The following is a 23,814-nucleotide window of genomic DNA, read 5'->3' as shown; positions in this document are numbered from 1 at the left end:
CAAAAGTGCTCGTTTCAGCCTGACAATGAATGGAGGGGTTGTATCATGAGCTAAGTAAGGATAATTTCTGTGCTATAAATCATGGACTGGTTTTCCAGCGAAGTTCAAGAATAAAAATATGGAGCTCTAGATGGAGCACAATAGGTCCCATTTAAATCCTGAGAGTTCGATAATCTGGGAAGGTTTTTTCCCTCGCTTACAATTGTGGTTGTTTAGAACAGCTTTAATTCTTTTTTTTTCTTTCCACTGTGGTTGGGCAACACATCACACACACAAAAACGACTGCTTTTCATACAAACCCCTGGACTAAGTTTGCTTGTTAGCATACGTCCAACAGACTAAACTTTGCTGCTCTGAACTTATGTTGCAAAGATCTAAGACAAGCAGCAAAACAGTGAGAGCAAAATGAGCATCAATCAAGTTTTAAGAGGCAGTTAATACACATAGTGACATGCCTCTGCTCAGTGCGATTAAGGTGAATCTGAACTGTTGAGGTCATTAGTGTCAAAACTTTACACGGATTGCTTGTTGACAATAGTGTGTCATACATGGCCACGCTTTGAAAAGGAGGATGTTCCTCCATGTTTGGTGCTTCTTCAGTGTGGGAAGAGGCCCTCACCTCTTCATTCATGTCATCACATTCCTCTGGGTGTGCAGTAGGTCCCACAGAGAGCGAGATAAAGCATGTGGGCTCAGGGTTTCGGCCACTCTGAGCTTGCAGCTTTGTACGCACCGTGTCTGGAGGGACCTTCCATTTGGCTGTAGCTCAGGTTTTCAGTCGTTTATTTTCATTTTACTGCGATGAGATAGGCTGTGTCATCATCCCCACCCCTTTCACAGCAACCCTCATGAGGCATGGTTGTCTTCCCACAGTTCAGTGGTGCGTGGGAGAGATATCTGCTTAGCACTCACCTCAGCTCAAGCTGAAGCAAGGTTTTGACATACTTGGGTAGAACAGAACTCTATTTTTGAAGAAAGGACTATCTCATAAAGCAACACTCAAAGTATTGAACTGAGCTATACGGGGGGATTCAGTACTCTCACTTTCACCTCCTTAATATACAGCGTGAAGTTAAAAGTTGCTGATGGAGAGAGAAACTGCATGATTATGTTGCTCTTGGCTTGTTCTGTGCATGTTTTTCCTTGCTTCTTTCTCCCCATTTCTCCTCATCTTCCCATCCCTGTGCTCTTGTTGGTGGAGTAGAGTTCTTCCCATGCATCTGCTGTTGGACTTGAGAGACTTGAGTCAGGGGAACGTGTGGGTTTGGATTTCCCTTCACCTCAGTCCATAAGAATGACTTCTGTTTGACTTGGTGGGGTTTCAGCACAGAGCGGCAGATTCCTGGAGATTGCTGGAATTCATTTATCTGCTAGGTTCTGGTCCCTCGCTCCAAACAGGGTTTCAGTTTTTCTTCAGCAGAAATTAGGAGAGACAAATATAAAAACACACTTTTTTTAAAGCTGGGCCACATTTCTATGATTTTGCTTTGAAGCACGACTAATATGTGCCAATCTCTTTACTGTGATATCATGTACTGTTATAATGATTAGTCATTTTTGTAATTTTCAAGCATAAATGGCTCCGGTTTCCTTGGACCCTTTTTTTCTATCACGAGAAGAAAGTCTTATATTTAAAAAAGCAATTTTAAAGGTATTTGCTTTAGGCCTGGAAAACTTTAACAGTTTTCCCAAACTGCTTAGAAATATCAATCAATGAAGTATTCATTAGTACAAGTCCTGTTATCGCTTGTGAAATACACTGACAAATACGAAACAGTTTCATGTGACAGTGATGAATGGGCTTGGAGCACATTTTTGACCTCTTGATTTTTTTCATTTGGATGTTTTTGCCGAGGTGACGTTCACCAGTCACAGGAGCACAAATGTGCGGCGCCCCTGACTCTCTGTACCCACAACCCCCCTCTCTATACTGTCACCTTAACGGTATTTCAGCCAGCTGTTTCATCCGTGGCCAAAGTGAGCCGTCACCAGAGGAATGACATATCTGCCTGTCTTTGGGCTGGAAATTGGGGATGCCAGTTATTCCTCAGCTTCCTAGTCGTTCCGGACTTTATTTAAAGCGTGATCTAATATTGCACCTAGTTGTGATATGTTGTCAACTGGAAACACGCATGGAGACATCTCAGCCATGCTGGCTCTGTTCTTTGCCAGAGTGATTTTCTCGGAGTTCGTGAAGGGGACTCCAACCTTGGCCCTGATGTTTCTGGTTATGCACTACCATTGCTGTTGAGCGGACGTTTGAGGAAGTTCACCAATCCTCAGGGAAAGTAGTCTTATTCCAGGTGTGATTTTGAAGTGGGATGGGCCTGGTCTTGCCTTAGGAATGGTCTGAAATCACTCACTAATCCTTTACTTTGTAGGGACTCTATTGAAGCATGAGACACACATTACCCGTGTGTGGATGCGCACACACATATAAATACACCCCCTCCTTAGCCAACCTGAGTAAACATCCTTTGAAGAATAAAGTGTCTTTTAAAATAGATGTCCGCTGATATCAAAAGAAACACTCTGTGTGGGCGGGAGGTGACTATTCGCTGTTTAAACAGGTTGCTTGTTGTAGTCTGACACATAAAACGAGCCTCAGTGCCAAGCTTAATGACAAGAGTCACAATGCTCGGCACCTGCTCTGACAAAATCAGAGGGTAATAATTAGCATACAAATGACATCTACTTTGATTTTATTGTACTCTTGCGTGCTTGCTTTATTTGTACCTTATTTGTATATTTTCCGGTGAAACAGTGTGTGTGTGTGTGTTTGCAGTTGGGAATTTTATTTTATTTTTTTCCCCAGCTGCTACAGTGTCCCATTCCTGAAAGCATTTTGACTGATGGGGAATCTTTCCACCTTGGGGGCAGCTTTCAGCGCCATCTTAAATGAAAGGTCCCAGGTTCCTGCGCTGCTGGGGCCCAATCCCCTCCTCACAGGCAGGAGAGCAGCTGACATACCTGACGGGGCCGGCATGGGCACCTAATGAAAGCAGGAGGCAAGAACACACATAAACAAAAGTGGAACTCACACACACAATCGGCTAAATGTGGGTGGAAAGTTTATACCTAAACATTGACGTGTAGCTGGCTGAAATAACCTCGGGTCCTCTCTGGCTGTAGTCCATTCTACTCTTAGGCTGTGGAATTTGAATACCACAGAAAACACAAGCAAACACAAACACACACAGACATGCTGTGAGCTTGTTTGCTCAGGCCTGTTTCACTTGGTTAAGTTGTCCTCTAGGGTGACCTCTGCGCAGTAGACGCACTTGTCAGCGCTGTGCCGGCTCTGCTTTACTTCGCTCTGGCAGACTGGCCCAACCTGTTTTGCCTGCAAGTTTGTCGCTTTATACTTAATGCAACCCCCACTCGCTCTTCTTCAGTGTTATCTTTATATCCCTTATTCACAAATTTTTACAGATGCAGGTAAATTATGTTGTTTATACTGAGATTGTTGACCTTGCAGCATTCAAAAACCAAAGGTGACATGTTTTATGTGGGAGAGTGCACAAACTCTGTCCTTTGGCCTTTTCCTTTATATTGGACTGCTGGCACGCAGGGTTGAAAGCGCTGGCGTGGGGGGGTCACCTCAGGGAGAACCGTCAGCTCTGATTGGCACCAGCACATGTGGGCATTCACACCTCTGCCCCTGGCCCCGGCTTGGCCCTGTTTAGGTTGGCCTCAGCAGCCCTTGGGCAAGCTGCTTCAGCCCAGCCCAGCGGAAAAAGAAGTTGTCAGCTTTAGGGGCTTTGCGCTGGGGCAGCTGCCACTGGTCAGGCAGTTATATTTAAACTTGTAAGGCAAGTTGAGGCACTGTATGAGAAGCAGTTTTACACTTGCTACTTGCTGCTTAGTGGGCTGCTGGGTAGCCCAAAGCTCTTTATCCATACAGAAGCACTGGCAGCACCAGTGCGGAAGGTGGAAGTGAGGACTGGAGTTGGGCTGGGACTAGCCTGGCCCTGAACTGTGGTTATTATTTTTTATCCCCTCTGCAAAACCAACCACTGTTCCCCCTTTTCCATTGTTCTCATTATCAGGATTTGCATTAGCGCCGAGTGCCTCGATGGCTTTGGAGCTGTGGCTTCCCAAATCCTCGGGGACCACATGAGTGTATGTGGTTGTGTGTGCGAGTGCGTGGATGTTGTGGGAAGGTGCTGATGGAGAGGTTAGTCTCAGCAACCTTGATGTGTCCTGCTGAGCTGCAAAGTCAAGGGAGAGAGTGGGATGGGCGGGGAGTGCTGACGATTGTTCCGTGTGTGTGTGTGTGTGTGGAGGGGTCTTGTGACCCACAATCTGAGCCGTTGACCAATGAGCCTTTTGGATTAAAGTTTGGCATCGTTAACGCTGTATAAGATCTTCTTCTTTAGCCTTGTTTGACCGCAGTTCTCACATTTTAAATCCTATTCTAATCATACTTTAGCATTGATGGTCAGTGCCAAGTAATATTATAGCTTAATATGCCATTAAAACATATTTTTTTGTGAATCCTTTAATGACACATTCTAGTACTTTCAAAGTTATGTGACTTTTATGAGAGTCCTATAAAGTTACTTTAATGTTTACCTATATTTTTAGGTTTCAGGCGCAATTTTTCTACTTTTGGGTCTCTATGATGTCAGTAATTAGGATTATTTTTTTACCTTTATTTGTACAGGTAGTTCCACTGAGACTCAATGTGTCATTTACAAGCGACACCTACATCAGACAAACATATTAAAATTGCAACAATAAAATAGTCAACGCACAAATGTTTACACAGTCAAAAACAGGAACAAGTTCCCAGTGATGGTTTTGCAAGTTCATTTGTACATCTTTTAAAGTCTGCAAGTCAAATCAGTATTCCATGTGTTCTTTCATGTACTCAATGAAGACGGGGCAGAAAAGGCTCTGTAACATACACAGCTACTTTAGTAAAGTCCATTAATGAAACTACCCCCTAAAAACAATTCCCGCTAAATAAATACTTATGTGTAATGTTAAAGCACAATATCAGCCTGCACACCTGTTACCTGCATCAGTTAACGGATAGACACCTGCAACAGTTTTACTTGGAATTGGTTGTGGTACAACCGGATAATGTTGAGGTACAAATTCAGGGTAAGTTGAAGTACTCCCGTTGGCATGACGGTGATTTCCTCAAATCATCCTCCCCTGCGGTTTTATTAAGATTGATGGCCTCCAGAGTTTCACTTTAATGCCACAGGGGTATTATATGAGCCTTAAAACCAGTTACATGCTCAAACTTGTAATACACTGTGTTGTATAGGTAGGAGGATGGGCCTCCATAATGATAAAACCAGATGTTTATTTTGGCTCTTGCTGGGGCGTTGTTTCAATAGCCCCTTAGTCCCTCAGCCATTTCTGCTCCGCTGGGTCTGGCTGGGGGTCTCTCGCTCTCTCTCGCTCTCTCGTTGTCTTTAACTGAAGGACTTAGAAAACAGCATTCATACTCTAAGTCACATTGACTTGATGTGCACATGATTAAAGCCTCAGCAGTGGTATTAGCTGTAGGAGAAATCAGTCCTGAGGGGTCACAGCTCTACATTATGGGCATTCATTCAGTTTTTTTTTTTCTCTTTCAAAGCATTTTGTATGTACTACAAGTCATTCATTTACACATTTCTGTAAATATAATTAGAAGTCGCTATGTTTGCGTGGACATCTTTAAAGGCTGCTTTTGTGGGTGCTGATGCATCTGTGCCAGTTTTCAAGGTGCCCTTGCAGAGGAATGTAGAAGAAATTTCCCCAGAATGGGGGCTGGGTCTGTTGGGTCTGTTGTGTCTGCCACTTAAAAAAAAAAAAAAAAAAAAAAAAAAAAAGGTGGTCTGATTTACTGCTCTTCAGCCATCTGCAACTGCCAATTTGCTGCTCTTTCTTTACCACACCACCACTGAGGAGTTTTCTTCTTCTGCTTCTCCTTCCACCTTCCCTTTGTCCCAGTGCATCTCATTGAGTGCGCAGTAGGGGAGTTAAGCAGTGCTGAAAGTTTGAAAGAAGATGGATGAACAGTCTGAAAGAGTGCAAAAGAGAGTGAGAGTGACTGGGATTGCGTTCATTGGTCTGGATTTCATTAGCCTGTGGTGGGGCTCCTCTGCGTTGGATGAATGGATAGGATGGTATAACAGAGCACTGGTACCTCAGGGTACAAGGTTGAATGAAAACCATGGAGAAGTGTGTGCCTAGTGCTTTAAAGGAAACAGCGTTTATACACTAGCAATGCAAATATATTATATTGTTTTTTCTAATTTACTTGCATATATTAGGAATTTACAGTTGACAATCTGGCCAAGAACAGATACCCAGCAGTTTTTTGGCATCCCTTGATGAAAGAAGAGAAAAATATCGTTTAACTGACAGTGACATCATAAGGAAATGTTTTGGTGTGATTTGATATTTAGTTTTCATAATTTCTTCTGTGGAAAAACCCACTTTTAAAAAATTTATTGCTGTTTTATTGCTTTTAATGTGCTGCAACTGCCGTTATCCCTGTTGCCACCCACACCTTCATGTGTAAACCACAGCTGAATGCAACAGGTTTAGACTCGTTCTGTTAAAATAATTGAAAGTTATTCTGGGAAGCAGGATTTTGTGAAACAGATGAGATCCATCTGTTTAACTTCCTATAGGTAAATGTAATATGGGGTGGGGGGTGGGGTTGTTTTTATTTTATTAAGTTAGCCCATAATGAATTCAATATCTGGATTATTTTATGGATCGTAAGGGAAAAATGATGCTGGCCTAATGTGGTCGGAGGTGAATGAATGGTGGTTAAATAATTGTCAGGATAGATATATTTATTTTTGAAGTGTATTTTATAATAAGTTGCAGGGAATTTAAAAAATAAAATGCAAAATACACTACGTAGACAAAAGTCTTGGTCCACACCTCTTCCTTTTTCAGTCCCATTGCCACATGTGTGTAAAAGTACGTAAAAAGAACCCAATGCTGTGCTAACTATATGCAACTACAGTGGGGCAAAAAAGTATTTAGTCAGCCACCGATTGTGCAAGTTCCCCCACTTAAAATGATGACAGAGGTCAGTAATTTGCACCAGAGGTACACTTCAACTGTGAGAGACAGAATGTGAAAAAAAATCCATGAATCCACATGGTAGGATTTGTAAAGAATTTATTCGTAAATCAGGGTGGAAAATAAGTATTTGGTCACCTCAAACGAGGAAAATCTCTGGCTCTCACAGACCTGTAACGTCTTCTGCAAGAAGCTTTTCTGTCCCCCACTCGTTACCTGTATGAATGGCACCTGTTTGAACTCATCATCTGTATAAAAGACACCTGTCCACAGCCTCAAACAGTCAGACTCCAAACTCCGCCATGGCCAAGACCAAAGAGCTTTCGAAGGACACCAGGAAAAGTATTGTAGACCTGCACCAGACTGGGAAGAGTAAATCTACAATAGGCAAGCAGCTTGGTGTGAAAAAATCAACTGTGGGAGCAATCATCAGAAAATGGAAGACATACAAGACCACTGATAATCTCCCTCGATCTGGGGCTCCACGCAAGATCTCATCCCGTGGGGTCAAAATGATCATGAGAACGGTGAGCAAAGATCCCAGAACCACACGGGGGGACCTGGTGAATGACCTGCAGAGAGCTGGGACCAAAGTAACAAAGGTCACCATCAGTAACACACTACAACGGCAGGGAATCGAATCCCGCAGTGCCAGACGTGTTCCGCTGCTGAAGCCAGTGCATGTCCAGGCCCGTCTGAAGTTTGCCAGAGAGCACATGGATGATACAGCAGAGGATTGGGAGAATGTCATGTGGTCAGATGAAACCAAAGTAGAACTTTTTGGTATAAACTCAACTCGTCGTGTTTGGAGGAAGAAGAATACCGAGTTGCATCCCAAGAACACCATACCTACTGTGAAGCATGGGGGTGGAAACATCATGCTATGGGGCTGTTTCTCTGCCAAGGGACAGGACGACTGATCCGTGTTAAGGACAGAATGAATGGGGCCATGTATCGTGAGATTTTGAGCCAAAACCTCCTTCCATCAGTGAGAACTTTGAAGATGAAACGAGGCTGGGTCTTCCAACATGACAATGATCCAAAACACACCGCCCGGGCAACAAAGGAGTGGCTCCGTAAGAAGCATTTGAAAGTCCTGGAGTGGCCTAGCCAGTCTCCAGACCTCAACCCCATAGAAAATCTGTGGCGGGAGTTGAAAGTCCGTGTTGCTCGGCGACAGCCCCAAAACATCACTGCTCTCGAGAAGATCTGCATGGAGGAATGGGCCAAAATACCAGCTACTGTGTGTGCAAACCTGGTAAAGACCTATAGTAAACGTTTGACCTCTGTTATTGCCAACAAAGGTTATGTTACAAAGTATTGAGTTGTATTTTTGTTATTGACCAAATACTTATTTTCCACCCTGATTTACGAATAAATTCTTTACAAATCCTACCATGTGGATTCATGGATTTTTTTTTTTTCACATTCTGTCTCTCACAGTTGAAGTGTACCTCTGGTGCAAATTACTGACCTCTGTCATCATTTTAGGTGGGGGAACTTGCACAATCGGTGGCTGACTAATTACTTTTTTGCCCCACTGTATATGCAGAGCTTAAACCTCCTCTGCCATTAACATCAGCACAGAAACTGGAGTGTGAGCTTCATGGCCGAGCAAATCCTTTAGGTGTAATGTGAATGTGGCCAAGTATTTTTGTCCTAGAAAACATGATGCTGATGAGATATAGCATAATAATAGTGATTAGAGCTGGGCGATAGAACGATAACGATATGTATCGCGATATAACTTTTACTCGATAGAGAAATTAAGCTATCGCGATAGACCTCGCCGCTCTTGTCCTCTTAAAAAAAAAAAAAAAAAAAAAAAAAAAGGTCAGCCGATCCAAATTCTGTAGCGCAGAGCCGAACCAATCACAGCCGCAGCGTCACGTCGCGTGACTTGTTACGTACAGCACAAGTGCCAAGCCGCACGTGTGTTTGTTTGGGAAGCAGCCAGCGGGTAATGGAGGAAATGAGTGTGCCGACTAGAAAAATCAACCGAGCGTGACCGAAGAGAAAACAGATGATGGTTCCAACGCCGGAGAGATTGTCGAACGGAAGAGCCATAGAAGTTCCGTAGTGTGAAGGTATTTCGGCTATTTCAAGTCTGACAAAAAACAGAGTAGCGCGCACTGTAAATTGTGCCGAAAGCAAGTCTGGAAATACAATAAACTGGTGCATGCGTCACACTGTGCGCCACGTTATTGTTTCGGTGAAATGAATTTCTACAATACTGTTAATTCTACTCTCTGCAGTGTTTAAATGCTTACATATACACACAGTTACTGTCCCTCCACACATACGACTCGGTTCTGCTTCTATGCCCCAGCTTTGTTTACTTTTTCCCACCGAGGCTTCTAGACTTCTGATTGGCCAACATTTCTGCACGGTTAGGAATCTAGCGCCACCTGCTGCTTTGGCATGTTCATAGCAGCGTTTTCCTTCATTTCTGCCTTTATGTGTGGACGGGATTATTTTTCAAAACGAAAACGGAAAATCTCCGTTTTCAAAGATACCCGTGTACGTGTGGACGTAGCCTCAGTCTCTGACTGGAAGCGCTAATTCATCATTCGGCTTTTGTCAGACTAAAGTAACTGTTAAAACTGTTTGAAAAGCTCAGCTATACAACAAGGAGAGATTGAGAATTTCCTTTTAGTTCTCAGTTTATTTGATATTGACAAAAGTTAGTCAGTTTTGTCTGTTCTTCTGTAAAACAAACTAAGATTTATTTTTAGAATTAATATTTTGTTTCTAAGTGGAATTGACAGTTTAGTCTGTTTCGTTTGTTCTATTTTGAAACTTAAACGCTTTAGCGGCTGCCTTTTGTGTAGTTTGCAATATTTGCCTTTATTTAGCTGAAAAAGTCTCATGTTCCTTAAGTACATCTACCCTGTTGAACTTATTATGGGAAATAAATATTTAAAAACAAGCTGCTGATTATTTCACATTTTACTTGTGAGCAACGGCACATTTAAATCTTACAAATATAGTTATTTGGCTTATATCGTGATAGATATCGTTATCGCCTGAAATGAAAAAAACATATCGTGATATGAAAAAATCTCATATCGCCCAGCTCTAATAGTGATAATGATTATGATGATGATAATAATGAAAAGAAGTATAATAATAATATGCAAAACGACAAACTTCTTGAATCTTGAAAAATGGATAAATAAAGCTGAAGTTTATTTTAATGCTCTCATGCAATGTTGTACTCATCTGCTGTCTTTCTGTATTTCAATAACTGTTGTTACTTATCTCTCCTACTTTTCTTTTTGGTGAACATCTTTCAGTAGGGTTGCATTTATCGTTCTGCGCTGCTCTGAGTTGTCCGTTTTCAGCATTTAGGCGCGCGACAACATCCTGTTTATCTGTGCCAAGATGATGAGGTGGTGAAATATCAAAAACCTCTTTATTCAGAGTTTCTGTGTAAAAGTTGCGTTGAGGCTGCTGCATCTCCAAAAGCATGTACAGATTCTCAAATTCTTTTGGTTGCGTCTTTCTTAAGCTAAAAGACATAATCTTGTGCATGCCTGTCTGTTAATGTGACTGCATGCAGTTCAGACTTGCACTGTTGAATCTGATAGGTTTGTCATTCAGACATGAAGCGGACCAGTTCAGATGCTGTCAGATTAATGGGGGGAAAAGTGCACATATGAAAGCACCTTTATTGGGACCTGGAAGGAAACTCTGCATGTGTTGTCATCTAATGTCTTTGGTGCTTTTGTAACTTCCAGCTCAGGTTTTGGTTGCTCTATTTCCCCCGTGTCTGCGCTCATATGGGTCAAAGCATGTGTGAAGGCAGGCAGTGTGAGGCCGCAGGGCACATGTTACTCGTTTAGTTTGGTTTTCATCGACTCCCCTCTGTGTTCTGTTGTTTATACTCCCCCCACTACTTTTTTTTTTTTTCTTCTTGGCTTTCTCTCTTATCTTTTTATCTCTCCTTTGTCTCTGAGGTCCTTCGCTGCACTCTAAAATAGTTCATGTTTGTTTAAACATCATCCTTTTTAATTCCAGGTTTGTTTCATGAATCAGGCTTGTCTTATGAGTCTCATTACTTTAATGCTGGAGAAAACATAGCGGTCGGATGCTGTGTGGAAATTCCCCTTTGATGGCAGAGCCCCAAATCGAACAATGCTGCAGTATCCCGAAGAAGTCTCGTATTTCTTACTCGATCTGCACGGTCAAGAGCATTAGGAACTGGAATAGTCTGACTGAAATTTCAGCTCAGAGTAATTATTGATTGGATTAAAAAAAAAAATTAAACAACTTTTATAAGATTTACAAGCGTTTGTAATTTGAACATATTTCAGTCGGAGGCAGCTTTGACGGACATAGTTTTAGGTGAAACCACGCTAAAATAATCACAACTCAACCCACAAACAAAGCATTTCCTCCACACTACATTTATACATTATCAGCCGATTTCTCTTTGGTGGTTTTATGGAGCAAGCCAATAGCCATTTTTGAACCAAAGTACACTTGCTTTGTTATCAGGAATTGCATTTCGGCCGACCACAATTTTCCTGAACGATGTTCTCATCCCTTTTTTTTTTTTTTTTTTTTTTTTTTTTTTTTTGTGTGTGTCCTGTTCAGTTTCCAAAACTATTTGACTGCTAAAAACATGTTCAGTCACTGTCCTGCCTCAGTTTCTCCTCCAAACCGCCGTTGTCGGGGGAAAGTGAAAATGTTGTCAGACAGAACTTCTATTTCCAAACCAGTCTGTCAAGAACCAGTGGGTGCTAATGCTGCGGACTGATTGACTTTAACCGTATTCCAAACAATTTTTGTGTGTTTGCGCCATAGCCATAAAGTTTCCAGGGTTGCACGATGCGCCGAGACAATGACAATTATTTCCCGTCTTGAATGACGTGCCTCTTTTGTGTTTTTCTTTCAGCGACAGACGGTGTCTCTCCAGCCTGTTACCAAGATAGAGGATGTTCTTTACCACTACAGACCCCTCCAAGTTGAAACCTATGGACCCCCGGTGCCTGAACTGGAGCAGCTGGGCAGACTCGGGTACAGTTATTTACTCAGTCTCATTTAGTCTCAAGAACTCTGAAAATGTGGATTTTCTTTAAGTTCTTGAGAAATTTCCTGGAAAGCATTAAGCAATATGGCCGTATGGTATGAATAAAGATAAAGTTATGTCATAGTCAAAATTGTTCAAATATACAAGAGGACTTTATTACCAGTTTATACACAGAATACTGCTGGATTATTGTTTCTAAAATAGAAGTAATGAATTAAAAATGTTTTCAGGAATGATCCCATCAATTTATAGTTCCATGTCAGTTACAGGAAATTACAGGAAATCTTGGGAAGGAAAAAGTATTTGCAATTCATTTAAATTATTATGTTTGAAAAGGTTTTGTTGTAGGTGTAGCGAGTAGCTGCCAGATGAGAGGTCTGCTTGGAAAATCTTGACTCTCTTCTGATTAACTGGGAGAGTGAAAGCAAAGTGAGGGTGGGGAAGGGAGGAGGGAAAGGGAATAACAGCCATCACCCTGCCACAAGCCGCCACAGTGCATCTGCAGGAGCGTCCATTAACACACAGGAAGTGCTTTCCCCCGACGGCCCCTTTGGGCCAATCAATCCACGACGCCATTGGTCCACTCCTCACCGAATGTAAGCTATCTATCAGCCAACCCAGCGCCCAGCCGTCTGCACTGCAACTGGCTGGCACTATAGCCTGCCCACACGTTGAGGGCGGCCTGTGTTTATTGGGTGATAGAAGCAAAGTGGGGTTATAGCTTTTTAATTTCAGGGGCAAGCTCAGTGCTTCACTCTAGCAGTAACTTTAATTTGGCTGAGACGTGCATATTAAAGTATAATGTCAGCGTGTTTAGGATAAAGGATTTCTAGTTTTATTGTTCCTTTTTTGTTCAGGAAAAAGTTGCCATTGACTTTTGTTGCACAATCACCTGGAAAAGCACAAGCTGAAGGTGAAACGTTTCAGGAGAGTTTAAGCTGAATAACTGCTGCTTGTTTACATTATGTATTCAGTGAAGTGCTGAGGTTCTACTTCTTTTGGCCAGGCTAATCAATATGCAGATGAAACACATCTCACAATTTTTGCTGCATGCTGGAGCTCAGTGGAAGGAGGAAAAGCAGCCCCACCTCCCCTAGTGTCAGCAGTTCAGGGGTCCAGGAGGACCGATGCTGGAGAGGAAGGACTCTGCCACAGAGATAAATGAGGCTCTGTTCAGTTCAGTGAAGAACACAAGTCCCTTTGGTGCAGGCTGCAGGCAGCGACACAGACAGCCCCCTACAGACAAACCACAACTCCCAAGATGCAATGTGCTGTTAAGTAAAAGAAGGGAATAGTGCTGACATTTCTGCGCTGCTGGCAGTTTGTGATTCAGCTAAGTTGGAGATTTTGCGATGTACATAGACGATCAAGCCTGTATACACACACGCCCACAGGGTGCCCCGTAAATGTGCTGTAGGCTTTATGTCACACACACTCACCTTTTGTTATTGGAGTCCCGGCCTTTTGGCCACAGTGGAACTCTTGCGATGTGGTAAATATTCACAAGTGTGCGTGCACAAGAGAGAAATCAGACAGCGTTGAGAGAGTGGAAAGTGAGTCCCCTGTGTAGAGCGTTGGACTACAGCTCCAGTCCTATGACCTGTGAAGGGAATTTGCTTTAATGTGTGACGAGATGTGGATGTGCCTGAGTGTGGATGAGGTAGAAGGGCCTGTGAAGGGGGCAGGTACTTATTTTAAAACACGGCTGTTTGTCTTGGTCAAGGCTCACTGTGACAGCAGCTCCACTGGTAATTTGTCTTGGACACAGCCATCAAGTAAAACTGGAGGATCGAGCTCATACACACACACACCCCTCCCTGGTGGCCCCGGGGCCTCCAGGGCTCGTCTTTTGCACAGGATGTCCAGTCAACACAGGACTGAGTGGAGCCATGCCTTTTTTATGTCAACTTGCTCTTTTCTTCTGCACCACATACCCCCCACCCCCCTTCTGAGTGTCTGTCTTTTTCGTCTTGTCCCTTTGCCCCCCAAAAAAACCGCAGGAGCGCAGCACGCCTGCCAGGAAAAAGAAAAGCCACACCTCTTTCACCGTGTCTCCTTCTCTGTCAGCTGTACCTGAATAAATATGAGTTGAAGTGGACTCTTATATTAAAGACAGCTGCCTGGTTATAGGATGCATGTTCAGGGGCCTCCAAAAGTGCCCATTCAGCTTCCACCTCAGCATCTACCCTCTCCGCTCACATATACATATCGCGCTCTACAAACGCTCCTGTCCTGACGTGCATAGGTGTGTTTGATTTGCCACGGAGGATGTGACCCCCACTGTGTGAGGTTTTCTATAATGGCAGCATAGAGCTGCCCATCTCTTTGACTGGCACATACCCTGAGCTTTGCGTGAGCTGTCAGAGTTATGAGTAGACTGTGAATGTAACGCTACAGCCTGTACTCCAAATGTCCTGCCATGGCTCCTTGCTTTTATGTTGAACAGTAAAAGCCTTTAATAAACAAAATCAAAGTAAAAGTAAATACCGCTTTGGAGACACAAACAGTAACATATGATGTTTACATTGACATGGCTGCGATATGAATCCCAGCACACAGCACTGTGGGACTCGAGTAGTAGCTGTTAAACTCCTGCCGCCAGCTGACAGCCATAACCTTCAAACAAATGGATACATCACAATACACAGCACCTCAAAGACACGTTTACATTACACTTACAATAAGTTTTTGTGCATGAGCTCTTGGAGGCAAATGCTGGGGGTTCCAAAATAAAAAATATTATATTTTTGTTTTGCGTATGTAGATGAGCATCTGGATCTGAGTTTGTTCTCTACCAGAATACTTTTTAAGCGCTGACTGTGCAGGCGATGAAAGACTGACTGGGATCTTGGACAAGGACAAATCATATGGGGGGAAAAATAGGGGAAAGAGAAATTGGCTGCGGAGCGCTGAAAAAATGTGACTCAAACCTCAAGTGCTGACAATGAAAGCAATCCAGAACAGTTGTTTGTGTTGGCACAGGGTGCCCTGAAATTAGCCCATCTTTCTCTGACAGAGGTTGCTCAATGCGCTCCGCCAAATGCCAGTGTGTATAATATTTTGAAGTTTTGCCTCCTCCCCCACTCCGCATTGCTTTCTATAATTGGTGGAAAAAGTGAGGTTTTTCTCTGAGAGTGCTTGTCAGGCGTCCGTCTCTTGTCGGTGGGGAGAAGGGGAGCAGCTGAATGGACGGAGTGTTTAGTCTAGCGCTCCTCTCCTGGGGATGCACTTCTCTGCACAAGGAAGCAGTCCAAGGACCACTCTGTCTGAAGGGTTAAATAGGCTTAGGTAGTTTGCTGTGACCTTCATTCATTAACGAAGACAATCAGTCAGTTTTGTCTCCTGAACACTCAAGTTTGAAGTAGATCAATGTTCTCATGGACATACAGTTGCAGGAAGAAGTTCGAGCCTCTTTTGAAATTGCCAGGATTTCTAAATTAGCAGCTAATAAAATGTATCCCGATCCCCACCAAAGTCACAATTACAGACAATTTGATTAAACTAATAACACTCAAAGCCTTTTTCAGACATGCGATACGTAGCTTTGGTGGCTTCTCCGAGCATTTTGTCATTTAGACACTTTGAAGTTAATATGCATGACCGCTTCAGTAACACAGAGAGAGCCATGATACATGAGCAGTATTCACTACACACACTAGATGTACCCCAGCTTTTACAGGGTCACTGTTGTGCTAGCCACTGTAGATAATACAGTCCTGCACTAGTTCATCCAAATCTTATGCTTGTTGACTAATCAGACTTTATATGTGATCTATTAAGACTTCTAAAGTATCCATCAGGCACGCATGATTCTAAATTGACTCTGGCAGATAAATTGCTTAAAAGTCCATTTTAAAAAGCGCTATATGAATGTATGGATAATAGTAGCTTGTAAGTCACACTTGAGTTATACTTTTCATATGTTTACTGAAAACATTAAGTAATCACTTAGTGTGTGGGTTATAAAAAGTAAGTAAACCTTTTGAACATAATAGCATGTAACACCTCACTTAGGAGCCTCTGTCAGGAATTTCCTTTAGCACAAGCGTATTTTGCACCGTTCCTCCCTCTAAAACTGTTTCAGTTCATCAACATTTCTAGGAATTCTTCCTCAGACCACCCCCCCCCCCCTTCAGGTTTAACCACGTTTTCTTTTTTCTTGGCTTGTGTGCCAAAGTTCATCGTTGTCGTGTTGCGTTTACCAACCTGGCTGCTGCCCTGACGTTCTCCTCTAAAACTTTTGTGATTCAGTTTTGAATTCATTTTTCCCTCAGTGATTGCAAAAGGTTTAGACTCCAAGGTAACAAAGAGATAAAACTCGATGCTCCTTCCAACGTGCGGAAATAGTTTGGTGCATTTTTATTTTTTCAAAGCAGATTAATGTTTGTCACACCAGTACATTGTCCCATGAGTACTGTGGAGTATCTGGGTGGTCTGTGCTGCTCTAAAAAAAAAAACCCAAACAAAACAAAAACTTGCAGTTTTTTTGGGGGGGGGGGGGTTAAATAAAAACACAGTGAACATAGATTTTTGGCGGGTTTTAAAGTGTCTAGCCGGGACTGTGAATTATTACTCCTCGTTTGAATAAAGAAATGAATAGTATAGCTGTTTGCTGAGAATGTGTTTGTACATAACTGTCTCTTAGCTGAAGCTCAGATCACATTTTATGAGTAATCAATGCAGAAATCCTGGTAATTACACAGGGTTCATGAGCCTTTTCTTGTAACTGCATAGATACACTTGGACACAGAGCAGTAATACATAAATCACTTGTGCACACACACAGAGACTAGCTATGTTTAACATGTACTTAAAGGATGCCTGCTCACTGTTCTGGTTGGAAGCCAGGGGTTAATGGCTCTCTGAGTGATGCTCTCCTTCTGCCTGTGTTCTTTAGCTTTCCACCCATCCCTTGGCGTCTGCGTGTTTATTTGAATAGTGTGTGCATCTGTTTGTTTGTTTGTGTGTTGACTTATACTGCATGTTAAGTGCTTTGGTGGGAGTGAGATATCCAGGATAGTCAATGGTGCCATCACAGCTCTCAGTTACCGGCAGCCAGCTTCTCTAGCCTCTCCCTGCTTGGTTGGCCTGACTCCAGGTCTGAACTCTCAATCTTTCCAGCTCTGGCCTCACTGGCCAAGAGCACAAGCAGTGACCCTGGATTTGGCTCTGGAAGTTAGCAGGGACCACTAAACATGGTCCATTGAGTGCTTTTGAATCCATTTCTGCCATCGCTAAATTAGAGAATATGAGGTTTACATTGCATACAAATCATTCTTTTCCTTTCCCTGCTTTCCTTTCTCACTCTGCGATGAAAGTGCAAGTCAGCCATGATATTTTTCTTTTTCTCTCAATATGCAGAGGCGAGGCGCTCCAGAGGAATCTGTAGAAACAGCCATGAATAGCTTTACCATGTAACCCAGATTCTCTGAGCCCTGCAAGGCATATATCCATCTGATGGGTCAGGAAGGGCCAGGGGGTGGGGTCAGAGGTCACTGACCGTGGGGGACTGAGGTGCAGCACCAGGATGTCAGGGTGCTGAGACTGACAGGAGGAGAATGATGGCACCTTGGAGAGACTCTCGTATGCTGGGCCACAAATAGTCATAGACCCTCACACTCTCTCCCACACAAACACAGCTTTGATGCTTTAAGTTATGAGCCGGAGAGTGAGGCACCAGTGAGTGTGACCTCAGATGAACTCTTTTGAGAGCAGTGGGCTTTGATCTACTTTTACTACTATTAGATAATGTCTCAAGGCCCATATTTTGCTCTCACTGTGCCAATTACAATATTCTCTGACGCTGCCAAACAATACCGTTTATGGGAAACGGTTTATTTTGCTCTTGCATAACAGTGGGACTGTTTCTCAAATACCTTGGAGTTGTCACCATAACATAAAGGTGGACCTGGTTTCCCAGAGATCTCCTATACGACACAGTCAATGCACGTGCCATTGTCTTGTTACTAGATCCAGCATTGCTAGTAACGATATAGTTCAATGAAGTGCTTCAACGACCGTTCAAGTGTCTCTACAGCTTAGATCTGATAGCTTGACTGCAGCCATGAGACACAGATTTAAAATTTGCATAACCAAAAGAGAGTATAAAAGTGTGGGAGCCTGAGGCCAGCTATTTGACTTGCAAACCTGTCTGTGTCAACAGAATGCCCCATCTTTATTTAGAGCACATATCCACCACCTTACTTAGGGTCCAAGTTCCTTGCACACACAGATGCGTACACTTCTTGTTACTAACTATATCAGAAACTGAGTGGAGTGTGGCCACCGTCTGATTCACCACCAGCCAACACCCAGACCATTATCCTGTCTGCCTCAGTAAACAGACCATTAACAGACAGAGCTGGAGGAGGCCACATCACTATTGTTTTCCCTCCCATAGATCTGTGCAAATATTGATTTTCTCTTGAAGTATGAGGCAAAATAAGCATGCACTGTAGTTGACTAGAAGCTTTTTAGTTGCGGGTGAGTCATTTCTGACCCAAAGAGCGGGCGGAAACGGAGGGAGCGTAACAGAACGACCGAAGGGGGAGGTCCGTTTGTCTAGTGTGTATTCTGGTCATTCGAAAGAGGCCTGCTTTTAGTGTTATTGTTTCCCCTCTGGAGGCAGACCAGCAGTCTCCTTGTGAGATCAAGCCAGGCCAGGCCCAGTCAGGCTACTCGCTGCCAGCAAAGGAGACAACAACAAGCAGGGAACTCCAAGGATAACAGCCTCTCTTGCTTTCAGATTTATTTGTATCACAGCCTAGCGGCGGCAGGGTCAACACCCAGTGGAGGGTGAGGTGATGTCTCCTGCCTATTTTAACACACTGATCTCTGTAGTGGTTTGCATCCATGCACTGTCTAGAGTTGCACGCTTTGATTTTGAGTCTGATGGGGCTCATAACTATGCATACACACAGACTGACTGGAATTCTGCGCCTCTCCTCTGCTCTTCATCCCTGGGGCAAAGGGTCCAGTAATGTACAGGGGGATTAACTGGCTCATTTTTCCCTCTTAAGAGCTGGAGAAACAAAACAAACTCCTGTCATGTGGGGCTTAGCTGTGGGGACTTGCCACACACACCTCAGGGGAGGAGGTACTTCTCCACTGTGACGTATGAATTAAACCCTCCTCCTGTGGTACCTTTCCTTTTCCTTTTTTTCCTTCTGTCTCTCCCTCTTTATTATTTACTTGTTTTTCTTCCTAATTGAAATCCTCTTTGCCTTTTTACCAGTGCCTCGGGGTCTTTTGTAACTGATAACTGCATACGAGACCGCACCCCCCATGGGAAAAGGCTTTTCTTCCTCTGTGTATCAGTGATCTATCCACTGAATGTTACATCCAACTGTCAAGGCTCCTTTTGCTCTGTGTATGGGTGTGTCTTGTGCTAGCAGCCATTCACTGGTCAGCATATGTGCTTCCATTGTGTACAGCCCCATTTGGTTAACGATGACACTGATGTCATGTCATTATCCTCCCCTCTCCCTCTTTCTTCTTCTAAGCTTTCCAGGGGGCAAAGTTATCAAGTGGCAGCTCGGGAGACAAAAGAAAGATGGTGTGTGTGTGTGTGTGTGTGTGTGTGTGTGTGTGTGTGTGTGTGTGTGTGTGTGATGCTTATACACTTCTCAAGGCTGCTGCAATTAATTGTGAAGGTGGCGGCCTAGCCAGTCAGCCAGCCTCTATTGCCCCCATCAGGTTGGATATAGGAGGTGCAGGGCCAAGATCTAAGAGCTCAAGATGAGTCGTGACAGGTGATGGCTTAGTCCAGGAAGTGTGGCTGAATTTGGGCAGAAGTTGCACTATCTGCTTTTATGGTGGCCACCTCAGCAATGCTGCCCTTCATAATGAAAACAAGCGCACCTCTTAATTATCACTGATAGCAACAAGCTGCCTTCTCGAGGACAGGCTGTCAGTCACTCCACACGAGAATGTATTTCTATAAGCGTTAATGTCAAGTGTCACCCAAAGCTTCTGTTAACACTCTAAACATGGTCTCTCCTTAAGAAGGTAAGTGTTAGCAATACTCTCCTCCCTCTCCTCCTCTCTTGTGGGATGCAGAGACTATCAGTGGTGATGATAAGACGCATGATAATGGATAAGAGGTTTGTATGCGTCTGAGGATATGACGTAACCGCACTGAGCCCCCCTCAGACACACTCACGGAGCACAACTTGAGATAATCTGGTAGACGGTGGATAGAATAATGGCCGAGGATCTCACTCACACACACTTGCATGTCCCAGAGGAAGCTGCATTCAATGGAAAAGAGTGTGACCTATGACCCACAGTGATGAAAGACTGCTGTTGACAGATATAGTATACCTGTGAGAGTTCTCTGTGTTTGGCTTGTCTGCGGGGGTTTTGTTTCGTAGACCACAGCCTGGACCAATTCACACATTCTCCTCTGGTTTAAAAACTCGGCTCCAACGGTTCGCTTTCGGTATCGATACAAACAGCTCTGCCGTTGGATAAACATGTATTCAAGCACATGTGAATCACGTAGACGCGTACACGGGGGGCATGAGCACGCATCGCACATCCACACAATGCGCTCAGTGTGCTGTGTGTCTCTCACAGGGGTACATTTTCTCTCAGGGCAGAGTGTAGGGAAGGAGGGGCAGATTGAGCAGCAGTGCTGTGAGTGAAACCGGAGCTGCCTGAGGAATGCAGGGGGTGTTTTGGGAGGACTGGAGAGTGGAGTTTAGTGGGTGAAGGTGGAGGTGGGGGGGTGGTGACTCGAGGGGTTGGATGGGTGATTAGGGGGTGACAGCTGAGTGCTGACCCCTCTATAATGACAAATCATCTGGCAGGTGTGTGGTTCTGCACAACACCCCCCCCCCCCCCTTACCCACCCAAACTCCCATCATTCCCAGGCCAGGAATCCTCAACTGCTGCTGCCGGAGCAAAGCGCTAAAGGAAGACTTCCGGACATTCACACCGTCGCCCTGCAGACTCATGACTTGTCTTTTAGAAGTACGCAGTAGCCTGTCCGCTGCCCTCTTTGTGTATTCAACACACAAAGTTTAAGCTCCATCTCTTTAAGAAACATAGCTAATGAGGCTCCAGTCCTTGGAGCAAGACGGGGTAGTTTATTGATTTATCTGTAGATGTTATTTCTTTTCCCCCCCCTTCCAGTGTCGGTTCAGCTGAATACAGAGTTTATCTCCCGGGCAGCCTGAAAGTCATTGTACCCTGTTTGGGCCGTGATTCACGTTGACGACAGGCTAAATCCAGAAAGCGTCTGATCTTTGGTGCTGTAAAAACAAGTGGTGACCCCGGATCAGCGATAGGTCTGTAAAATCAGACAGGTGTCAGTCTGAGCTCTGCTCTCAGGTCAGTAGTGTAGGAAGAAGTCAAGACTTGAGAATTTCATGTATGTAGGAGCCTGTTTCGCTCCTTAAACTTGCCGCATGGTAAACAAGAATGTATGAAAGCAGCCAAACCACACAGAGTGGTCTGCACTGAGCATTGTTTAAGGCTGATTCAGATTGCTCTTCTGTCATGTGCGTCCGCCTTGTGGTTTGTATGTTGATTAAGTGTCTGCTTGGCAAAATAGTCACTGTGGCATTGCAGGCCTCTTTTCTTTTCCATCAAGCTCAGGCTTCCACACATCTCCTCTTAATCTAATTCTAGCCAACACATGGAGTCTAGACAAGAGGCCCAGCGCAGCCTGCACCTCCTTGTAGTATCTGTAGTTTTTCCCCTTCAGGGTCCCAGCTTCGCAGCCATTTCCCTGAAGAACCCCAACACCCTTCGCTCGGGAGCGGCGTCCCTGATCCAAACGCAAAGAGGAGCCACACATTCTCAGCTGGAAATCGCGCGGAAACCCGCCGGAACATTTCACCACTTATCTTTTCACTTTGAATTAGAGATGGGGCTCTGCAGTGTTTTCCAGGCAGCAGGAGTGGAGAATACTTTTTCGGGGTCCCGTCAGGAAAGCCTCTGATGGTTATTAGCATTAGCAGGAGACATTGCCCAGGTATTCAGAGCTCCAGACCCAAGTGGAAAAAAAACACTGTTAACTCGGAACTGTTTTGATCCAACCGCACATGGCTTCTTAAAGCAAAGGGTAGCAGCAGATGGTGAGAGTCAGAGGTTGAAAAATAATGCAAGCACTTATCAGCTGTTATGCTTTTGTGAATGCTAAAAGAAATCAAGTAATCTTGCTGTGTGAGAAATCTGCAAAAGCGCCACCTTTTTATGTAAATTATACTCTTAGACTTGTATATGAGGGAGTTTTCCATATGGGGAATATTACAGTATTGTTTACTTAAAGTCATGATACTTTTGTTGGAGAAAATAACACACATCACTCCTTGGAGTCAAACCTCGACCCGACCCCCCTTTACATATTCCCTTGTGACAACTGCAGTCCTAACACTCACACTGTGTCATACTGTGTCATTCAGTCGTCTTCATCACCTGCACCCGTCCTTTCCCGCCTCCCCCTTAGCGACATAATGGGCGAGCCCAAAGTGACCCATATTTACCCAATAATACGAAGCTTTGAAAAGACCCATATCGAGTTGCAGCTAATGCTCCAGTGGGGCCCGGAGAGTGAAAGATGTTACCGGCCGAAACGGCTTGGGTTTCAGCGCCCTGCGAAACAAAAGGCAGTCCAGTCCTCGGAGAGAGAGGGGGGGGAGCTGATGGGGTGAAGGAGCATTGGTGCACACAGTGTAGCAGTAGTGTTCAGAGGGGAGCAAAGCGTCTATTTCACAAGTAATTTTTTTTTTCGTAAGTTGGTGTTTGGCTAAAAAAAAAAAAAAGCATTCTTGTTGTTGCACGTCTTCTGTTGCTGGTCTGTCCTGTCAAGTACAGTCATGTGAAGTTTATCTTTCAGCTTCACTTACATCTAGCCTTTATGGGAAGATGCGGATATTATCCGCCGAGTTAATGGAGCAGAACTGAACTAACCTCGGGTGTTAGGGGTGAGCGGAGGGCAGGCAGGGTTAGTTTAAGAGAAGAGGGTTTGTGATGATGATACCCAAAGGTGATTTCCCCCCATATCCTCCCCTCCTTCCTCTTCCCAACCCCCTCAACTACACTCTTCCTCCCTCTCCTTCATGTTCTCTTTCTGCGCTCTCTCCCTCTCTCCCTCCTTAGGGGCAGGCAGGTATAAAGTTACACAGAGCTCTCAGCTTTCTTGGAAGGAATGACCACATGAGTAGCTTGGGGATTAGATTAGCAGGAAGAGCAGACTTAGCCAGGCTGTAAATAGCCCACTTTTTTCACCATTAAAAAGGCCCAGTACAATATAATCAATAGATAGCACTCATCTGATGCAGGAAGCCATATGAGAAGACCTCCCTCAAGTGCTCTGAAGGACAGGCTACAGCAGCTTGGGCCTAATGAAGTTATTATTAATCACTGGGCCTCCTGTTTTGAACTTGTGTGCCGTTTCTCTAGTGGTCTTTGTGTGCACCGTCTGGTTGACATTTTGTGCTGTCCTCCTTGTTATTTTCACTCTGTTGTGAGGTGTTTGTGTTTTTAATGTCACAGACATGCTACCAAGCATGTTTCACCTTCATTTTCAATGTTTTTATTGGGTTCTTAGGAACAACAGAAAGCAAAATCCGATCTATGCAGCGAGTGTTATCGCCAACACCTTTTCCCCCCTCATCCATCTCTCATTCACATACACCTCGGCTCTGTCAGTCTCTCTGAGCCTCCCTGCAGGTGTTAGGTTTCTCTGTAAAGCAGCCTGAATGAGCATGGAAATCAGAGTGCTGTCTGTG

The 23,814-nt window shown here is 44.1% G+C and overlaps 1 protein-coding gene across 2 annotated transcripts in view; it reads left to right on the top strand.

The window, feature by feature from the left end:
- Positions 1–23,814, top strand: part of mnat1 (MNAT1 component of CDK activating kinase) — a 36,117-nt gene that overhangs the window by 11,313 nt on the left and 990 nt on the right. Inside the window, exons 7-8 of one of the 2 annotated variants that reach the window (XM_086275974.1) lie at positions 11,942–12,063; positions 13,083–17,559. In XM_086275974.1, coding sequence (XP_086132100.1) covers positions 11,942–12,063; positions 13,083–13,173 — 213 coding nt within the window. In that variant the 3' untranslated portion in view covers positions 13,174–17,559. Of the gene's footprint in view, positions 1–11,941; positions 12,064–13,082; positions 17,560–23,814 lie in introns of those variants that run through there. The other variant, XM_086275973.1, reaches the window with a different exon arrangement.

The sequence above is a fragment of the Aulonocara sp. 'chitande type north' Nkhata Bay genome, linkage group LG19, assembly GCF_057382095.1.
Source record: "Aulonocara sp. 'chitande type north' Nkhata Bay isolate Kocher_YH1m ecotype deep benthic linkage group LG19, A_spYH_male_GT1.1, whole genome shotgun sequence".
NCBI lineage: Eukaryota > Metazoa > Chordata > Actinopteri > Cichliformes > Cichlidae > Aulonocara > Aulonocara sp. 'chitande type north' Nkhata Bay.
This window is presented reverse-complemented; position numbering and strand designations above follow the sequence as displayed.